This window comes from Chironomus tepperi, unplaced genomic scaffold (genome assembly GCF_022539635.2).
Source record: "Chironomus tepperi strain 1889 unplaced genomic scaffold, CSIRO-AGI_Ctep_v1 contig_85, whole genome shotgun sequence".
Classification (NCBI taxonomy): domain Eukaryota; kingdom Metazoa; phylum Arthropoda; class Insecta; order Diptera; family Chironomidae; genus Chironomus; species Chironomus tepperi.
In genome coordinates this window covers 8,526,020-8,534,780 of record NW_027226207.1, presented here as the reverse complement: position 1 = coordinate 8,534,780, position 8,761 = coordinate 8,526,020, and the positions used below count along the sequence as shown (strand labels likewise).

Genomic DNA, 8,761 nt, shown 5'->3' with positions numbered 1-8,761 from the left:
TGCAACAATTTTGGTTCAACCCAGGGGCCCATTTAGGGGGTCAATCCCTCCATAATTAATCTAATTGATTAATTAAATCTTAATTTAAAAAATTCTTCAATTTGCAATGGTTTTTCGTAAAAATTCTTTTTAATCTTTGTCATCCTTCCAAAAATTCAGTCTTCCCTTTACTTTCTCAAAAAAATTATGGCTGCGCTCCTGGTTGAACCACAAGAATAGACTTCGAGTTAAAATGCATACTTTGTATTCAAACTTAATTGCCAATATTCTTTACAATCAAGCAAAACTGCTTAGATTTAAATTGAGTAGAGTACGGGTTTCTGATCAGAATCTGGACAACAGAATGACTATAATGGCAAAAGATCAAGTGGCCAAGTTAAGGAAGTTTGGATTATTGATACTGAGGCTTCAAATTTCTCATTGTCGATTCTAAGATTTCATGTCAAAAATCTAGAATTCGGATAAATATTCGTATCAGAAATGCAGAATATTTAGTTTTCGGCCGAACTCTACAAAATCGGCCAGGATGCGTATGCCTATAGTTTTCGACAATATCTTATAGTTCGTCGAAAGTTGCAGACCAAGGGTCAGACACTCCAGAAGTACAGTACTGTACTTACTGTACTTGTTGAATTTATATGAAAGTACAGTAAGTACAGTACAATACTTACAATACTTACTGTACTTGTATGGAAAGTACAGTAAGTACAGTACTGTACCTACTGTACTTACTGTACTTGTATGAAAAGTACAGTAAGTATTGTACTGTACTTACAATACTTGTGTTATCATTTTTAAAGTAAAAAAGTGATAAAAATTATTTAATTTCACTAATTTTAAAAGAAATTTAATAGAAAATAATGTTTTTCAAAGTTTTTCACCTTTATATAAGAAAACTGATGTACTAATTTACATTTTTAAGAATTTTCCAAATTAAATTCATCAAATTGAGACAAAATTTGGTTTTTTTGAGAGACTTTTCAACCGAAATATGAAAATGTAATCCAAATTCGGCTTCTCCGAGTGATTTTTCATCTCAAATAAGAAAATCGAAGCCAAATTCGGCTTTTCCGGGTGATTTTTCATACCAAATAAGAAAATCGAAGCCAAATTCGGCTTTTCCGAGTGATTTTTCATCTCAAATAAGAAAATCGAAGCCAAATTCGGCTTTTTTGAGTGATTTTTTATCCCAAATAGGAAAATCCAGACCGAATTCGGGTTTTCCGAGTGATTTTTTAACCTAACTATGAAAATCCAGACCAAATTCGGCTTTTCCTGGTGATTTTTCATCCCAAATATGAAAATCGAAGCCAAATTCGGCTTTTCCGGGTGATTTTTCATACCAAATAAGAAAATCGAAGCCAAATTCGGCTTTTCCGGGTGATTTTTCATACCAAATAAGAAAATCGAAGCCAAATTCGGCTTTTCCGGGTGATTTTTCATCCCAAATATGAAAATCGAAGCCAAATTCGGCTTTTCCGAGTGATTTTTTATCCCAAATATGAAAATCCAGACCAAATTCGGCTTTTCCGGGTGATTTTTCATCCCAAATATGAAAATCGAAGCCAAATTCGGCTTTTCCGAGTGATTTTTTATCCCAAATATGAAAATCCAGACCAAATTCGGCTTTTCCGGGTGATTTTTCATCCCAAATAAGAAAATCGAAGCCAAATTCGGCTTTTCCGGGTGATTTTTCATACCAAATAAGAAAATCGAAGCCAAATTCGGCTTTTCCGGGTGATTTTTCATCCCAAATATGAAAATCGAAGCCAAATTCGGCTTTTCCGAGTGATTTTTTATCCCAAATATGAAAATCCAGACCAAATTCGGCTTTTCCGGGTGATTTTTCATCCCAAATAAGAAAATCGAAGTCAAATTCGGCTTTTACGAGTGATTTTTCACTTGAAATATAAAATTCGAGGCCAAATCAGGCTTTTCAGAACGATTTTTCATTTCAAATAAGAAAATTCAGATCAAAATTGGCTTTTCCGAGTGATTTTTCAACCTAAATATAAAAACCTAGGCCCAATTAGGTCTTTGTGAGCGAGTTTGCATCTAAAATAGAAAAATCGAAGCCAAGTCAGGCTTTTCCGAAAGATTTTTCATTTCAATTATGAAAATTGAGGCGAAAATAAGAAGAATTAGCCAGAATTCGCATTTGTAGTAGTTATTTTTACACTAATTAAAGAAAACTAAGGTGAAAAATTATAAATTTAAGATTTTTAACATTAATTTCACATATTTCACAAGAGAATTTAACAAAATAATCCTTAGAATATTTTCCATATAAGTACAGTAAGTACAGTAAAATATTTACTGTACTTATATGAAAGTACAGTAAGTACAGTACAATACTTACAATACTTACTGTACTTGTATGAAAGTACAGTAAGTATTGTACTGTACCAACTGTACTTACTGTACTTGTATGAAAAGTACAGTAAGTACAGTAAGTACAGTACTGTACCACTGGAGTGTCTGACCCTTGTTGCAGACGTCCCTAGATTTCGACTTCACTACCTTTTAATTAAAATGCGCCTTCCTGATTCCACATCCAACAAAAGTACCATCTCATCTTGATCTCTTCATATCTTCAACTCACCTAACTTCCATATGAGAAACAAAAAACTCAATTTTCAATACAAAATTTTCAAGAGAAGAAAATCGACAGAATAAAAAAAAATTGAGCAGCAAAGAAAACCAAAAAACTCAATTTTTCATGATCGAAATGAGAGAAGCATCAGGTTATGAGTAAGGAAATATTTTTTTTTTATCTAATAATAAATTTTGTGCTGCATATTCGCACACAAACAATTCAAAAATGTGTTATTGATATGCTTTTGAAAGGAACAATTGTTGAAAATAAATAGATATTTCAATACCTTGGCGTTATGTTGACAGAACAGCTTATTTGTTGTTTGTGTTCCTTCTTTTGTCGTTTAATCGCTTCTTTTGTACTTGTTAAGTGAGTTTTTTGAATTATGAAAAGTTTTATTGTTTGAGTTTGTTGTTCTTTATGATGAATGTTTGCAATTTATTGGAGGATTTATGCTTGCTGGAGTTTGATTAAGTTGATGAAATTGGTTTTAAATTGAGTTTGTAAAGTTAATAAGGTTGGATGGAATTATTGTTGAAACAAGAATCATTAGAAAATTTGAGAAAATTGATCTAGAATTGGAATTGCAGTTATTTGATCCAATTTGATGAGTTATGTACATGCAATGGCATGAATTTGACTCATTTATTCGAAATTCAAGCTGATTCCAAAGGTAGAAGGCATGTTTAAAGTTCAAAAAAGACTCCCAGGGCCTACTTTCGGGTGATGGTCAGATGTAAGACACATGGATGAATCCATGCATGAAATGTCGTGAGCATTGTTCGAATCCTTTATTCATATCGACAACAATCTTTATAATGATTGAGAGATCGGCCTCTGGTAGGAATTGAACCCACAAACTCACTATAGAGTGATATCAATATCCGGTCTGTAGCCTAACAACTCAGCCGCAGAGGCCTTACTCTTGCACTTGCAGATTCACCTATTTATGGCTCCATATCTCAGATGCAACTTTATTTAGACGGTTCCAAGACGGTTCAAAGACGGTTCCAAGATTCTACTCAACCATATTGTCAGTAATCTTCCTCAAACTCTGCTAAAACACCACAATGCATGAGCTTCAAATTCAATTTGACTTCATAACATTACATGTACAAAAGTCAATACATCATAAAAGCCAAAACATCATCTAACGTATTTTGATGCCATGCTTACGTACATGTTCGTGTCTGTTCTTAAATGCCAATAAATTTTCATCAACCACAATGTATTTTTCGCGTGGAATTTTCACGACAGACTCGCGAGGGAAGGATTTAAAATGAAAATTTTCAGTTATGCTGAATTTCAATTTTATTTTATTTGATTATTAAGAATTTAGGAAATTGAATATTTATCAGAATCGACTCAAATTTTGTATGGAAAAGTCGACACGACTTCATATAAAGTTTGAGTCGACTTTGAGCTCTGATAATTAATATTTGCTAGAAAAGGCTTTTCTCAAATTGCCACTTGATAACTTCTTAAAGACTCCTTTTGATCCAACACAATCACATTCATCTGGTGGATGTTCATGAATGCAAATAGTTTTAATCAAATCCTTAGCAGCACAACGTGTAATATCAGCTTTGTAGGTTTTATCGAAGAAGTTGTAGTCGACCTGGAATTAATAGAAGAAGAAGGGTAAAAAGGATGAAGATCTGAGATCGATAATGGTTGGGGAATCTTGGACATCGATCCATATATAGTAAGGATTCTCGAGACCGAGAGCAATGCATTCCAAAGACAGAGCTAGACTTGGAATCTAGACCTGAGTTTAAGACTTGGTCTCCAACTCAAAAATTCATCGAAACCAAGACTTTGAGACCCTGTATATTGGCGATTCTGACAAAATAAGAGCAAGGCTTCTGTGGCCAAGTGATCGATTCCCACCAGAAGCTAATTTAGTTGTATTGAGTGTCGTGTATATGTCAAGGATTCATTCAATACTCAATGAAATGGTCAAAATTAACGGTAAACGGCCAGTCTGACATTGCCTTCGAGTCAGATTTAATTTTAGAGCCAATTCCTGCCACAACATTTCAATTTTCCCCCCAAAATCTCCAAGTCTCTCCCTTCTTATTCATATTTATACTAAAAACCCATTACTATCCACCCTAACATCCATAAAAAGAATCTTCAAGACAATAAAAAATGTTGTTTACATCCTCAAACTCTTTGTCCTTACCTCAATGTACTTCTTTTCTTTCGGCATCAAAACAGATTGAAAACGATGACCCCATAAAATTTCACATGGTAAATAGGATGTTCTAGCCTGTGCATGCAAGCCTGTTGATTCAGCACCTCCTTCCAACATCACAAGAATTTCAAATTGCTCATTCTGTAAATCATCAGCTGTCATCTCCCAAAGGGGACTATTTGCATCAATTCTGTGGTACACAAGTGTTGGCCATAGCAGCATAATTTGATTATCACAATTATCAACATTCATTGGCAAGTCATCTTGATGAAATTCCAAAAGTTCTCCATTATCAGAGTAAATTCTCTTTATTAGCCTTGCCTTGACATTTGCATGCACAATATATCTCTTCTGTATATCTCCAATTCGTATCATAAGACATACTGAGCCATCACGATGACATATAACTGCATTCTTTGAGAATAAAATATTGTGTGCACGTTTCTTTGGTCTTGCAAGCTTTGCTGTTGTTGGAATTAAATTTATGGAGTTACTTTATTTTGGATTTCTTATGATGATAAGATTGTTGCTTACCTATGATAACACCTAATGTGAACTGTATTGTTGTGAATGAAAAGAGCAGATGATGTGCATGTGCTGTAAATTAATTAGATTGCAGGAGAATAAGTAAGGGTGACTTACTGCTTCGATGAGGACTCCAATTAAGCTAGGAAATAAGAGTTTGAGGAAAAATTTAGATGAAATTTTGTAGATTTATGACCATAAATCAGGTTTAGCTAGCAACTGCAGGTTTGCATTTCCTGAATTGTGGATGCGCAGACCTGCGATATCCGAATGTACCTTATAGTTCGTCCAAAGAAGCAGGAATGCAGCTTTCGACTTTAGCTTATAATTCATACAAGAATGCAGGTCTGAAATTTTGACTGCAAGTCTGCTATTTTGGACAAACCCTCCTTATAAGAGAACAGTACTTACATTTGAATGATAAGGATGACTGGTGCGCCTGTAAAATAATTAGATAAAAGCATAAAAATGATCCTCAATATGCAGAATTGCTTGGCTTTACAGAAAAATCATACAAGCTTGATGACCTTTTGTACATTGATAATAGAATGGTATGAATGAACTCTTACCTGAACACTCAATAGTCACATGTCGGAAGCCATATCCTGTGAATTGAATTAAGATTTAGAAAGACATAATGAGAGTCAAGGAGGTGACCTCAAAATTTGGTACCGAATTTGGTTTATATTAGACATAATGCCAGAGTCGTGTCAGCAATGTGCTGAATTTTGGATCGATTAATTGACTTAAGCTGTTCGGGAAAGTATCCATTTGTTATATACTAAAGTAGTGTGACTGCTTGTTTGCTTTGTGCCAGAGCTGACGTAAGTTCGCTCAGTGAAAACCAGCCGAATGATGCCGTAGGTTGCTATTTTCCATCAGTGACTCTTTCTGCAGGCCTCGAGTCAATTATCAATCCAAAACCCCTTAGTCTACACATCAACTCTATAAGATCCACTTACCCACAGTGCTCTGAGCCTCAATAGAATAAAGCAGTGCTGACGAGAATGTAAACAAGTTATTGACGCATGGTGTATGATTTGTGATCCCCTCAAACATTTCCTTATCATCAGCCTTCATCCATTCCTCATAATAATCAAGATCATCATGCAAAAAGGCTATTAAGTACCAAAAGACAGCAAATATTATCCAAGAAAATAGAAAGTTAGCAACAAACACGAATAAAAGGTATCTCCATTGCATGTCGATTAATGTTGCAAATATATCGGTAAAGTAATGCTTATGATGTCCAATATTTTCCTTTGAAAAGTTGACTTCACCATTTTTGTAGATGAGACGGTCGTCGGATGATGGTGGAATTGGTCTTAAATTGTGGAAATTGAGATTGAATAATTGAGGCTGTTCACTTATTAAGTAACGATTTTAGGGAAGGAAGGGGAGATCCGGTTTGAGGAGGTAGACAAGGGGATGAAGCTTCAATTTTTAGGGGTTTTTAGGTTACTTAATAAGTCAGTGGTGAGCAACCTGTGTGCTGCGACACTCTAGTGCGTCGCGAATGTCCTGGAACGTATACCATATGTGGTTTAGGTCCAGACTTACTATCAATGTGTACCGCGAATAACAAAAGGTTGCCCACCACTGTATTAACTGAACAAACCCAAATCAAACTTACAAATCATACGAAATAGCTTCCCTGCTACCCATCACGCACTAAGTTCAGACAACAAATGAATAAGCTACAACTCTACTCAATCTTGTCATTTTATCCACAACTGCTTTATTTTGGAACAACAGCCAAGAGATAAGATGCAGATAACAAGAGATAAATATTGCACTGGGCTAGAATCAACTTGACTCAAATTGAGTAAATGACGCAAGTATGCATGCAAATAAGATGACATTGTTGCATGCAGTCAAAATATTGTCTTTTGAGATGGAAGTACACCTGAAAGGAAGCTGTTGATAAAGACAGTATTGCATTTTTGTTATTGGTGATTGCCAGATGGAGGCCAGAGATGGAGGCTTTAAGGGTGATCTGATGTATATCTGAGGTGTACAGCCAGTGAAGTAAGTGTGCAACAGATAAAAGTCCACGTGGTGCTTCCTACTGTGTGGTGAGATAACATATTTGAATATTTTCAACAATATTGGAGCTTGCGCAGTTGTAAATGCTGTGGAAAATCGGTAACCCGACATTTGGACACAGAATTCAGTCAACTTAAGAAGAAATTCATTCAAATTTTTCAAATACGTTACACAAAATTCCCATCAGTCGACGTCGATTCACAAAAAAGAAATAATTCAAAGTATAAATTAATATGAATTCATCTAATTATGTCATGTAAGACACATAAAAATATTTTCATATTCTCAGAAGAAATACAAAGACAAGAGCTTAACATTAATTGCAGACTCAATGAAAAATAATGAATTATTATTAGTACATATGAATAAATTAAGCACATCAAGAAATGTATATTTTTATAAGATTGATGGATGTATGATGAAATTTATGCAATCTTATTATTTTTAGATATATAAGTATGTGAACTTTAGATCTACGTATGGAAAAATAAGAAAGATAATTCAAGTGGAATTATTGTTTGCTTTTTACTTCCAATTTTTATAAGTAATTGGAAGCTTTTATCAATATTATTTAATTGAGATTCTTCATATTTTGTGGAATTTTGTAAATGCTTAAATAATTGAAGGTAATGAAATTCAAGAATTATGTCCGAGAGACACAAATAAGGGAAAGTTCATTTATTAAGTGACGCTCTATGGGTAATGGTCAAGATTTTGTTAATTTTGTCTCAGACAATCAATTTTTTAATGGACGTAATACCATTACGTAGTAAGTGAACTGCCCTTAGCCAATTAAGAGCTTTGATGGTCAAATAGGTAAGACGCTTGGCTCAAATTTGATATGGTAATTTAAGAATCGTGGGTTCTACTCCTGCCAGATCCAAATTTGTACTCTATCCGAAATTTAGATGCTCCGACTGCTTAATGTACGAGATCCAGTTATAATTGGACCTTTGCAGAGCTTTGGACAATTGAGCAATATTGAATTAAGGAACGAATCATGGCTACATACAATAAAATGAAATACATTAAAAAAAAAAAATCAGGGATATGGGAGACAATAGCTTTTATTGGAATATTGTCAGATTGGACCACACAAGATTGCAACGAGAGCTCATGTCTTCCAAAATCTTACTGCATCTCACCTGAAAACGTCTTTGAGTCTTAACCGTAGCTAAGAAAAGCTTAGCAAATTAATTAAGCAGATAGCTAGTTCGCTGGCCACAGATCAATTGTGATCCATGACCTCTAACAATAGTTCTTTTAGTTTGAGCTTAAGGATGGCAGTTTGCTTGACCAACGTACCTTGTAATAACCAGAGCCACGTATGACTCCGTATCCGCCACACACTGTGGCTTAGATTGGCAATCTTCACCGCGCATGTAAGTTTGGTACAT

General features: G+C 34.6%; 1 protein-coding gene and 1 long non-coding RNA gene across 2 annotated transcripts; one reads left to right on the top strand and one right to left on the bottom strand.

Annotated features, from left to right (window-relative positions):
* Nucleotides 1–931: 931 nt before the first annotated feature.
* Nucleotides 932–7,686, top strand: LOC139086457 (uncharacterized). The gene is made up of 3 exons (XR_011544017.1): nucleotides 932–2,751; nucleotides 5,823–6,546; nucleotides 6,610–7,686. It is a non-coding gene; the product is annotated as an uncharacterized lncRNA (long non-coding RNA).
* On the bottom strand, nucleotides 4,029–5,651 carry LOC139086408 (G protein-activated inward rectifier potassium channel 4-like). Its single transcript, XM_070634857.1, has 5 exons — nucleotides 5,595–5,651; nucleotides 5,436–5,460; nucleotides 5,328–5,390; nucleotides 4,782–5,257; nucleotides 4,029–4,214 (listed from the first exon to the last, which is right to left on the bottom strand). Exons 1-5 carry the CDS (start codon nucleotides 5,649–5,651, stop codon nucleotides 4,029–4,031), a joined length of 807 nt encoding a protein of 268 aa, XP_070490958.1.
* Nucleotides 7,687–8,761: the final 1,075 nt, after the last annotated feature.

What these genes read in the sequence shown, in the direction of transcription:
- LOC139086408 (XM_070634857.1), bottom strand. Translation starts at nt 5,651, where the DNA reads ATGAATTATAAGCTAAAGTCGAAAGCTGCATTCCTGCTTCTTTGGACG. An exon ending in TTGGAGTCCTCATCGAAGCA is followed by an intron (nt 5,391 to 5,435) that starts GTAAGTCACCCT and finishes ATTAATTTACAG; the next exon opens with CACATGCACATCATCTGCTC. An exon ending in CACATTAGGTGTTATCATAG is followed by an intron (nt 5,258 to 5,327) that starts GTAAGCAACAAT and finishes TTCCAACAACAG; the next exon opens with CAAAGCTTGCAAGACCAAAG.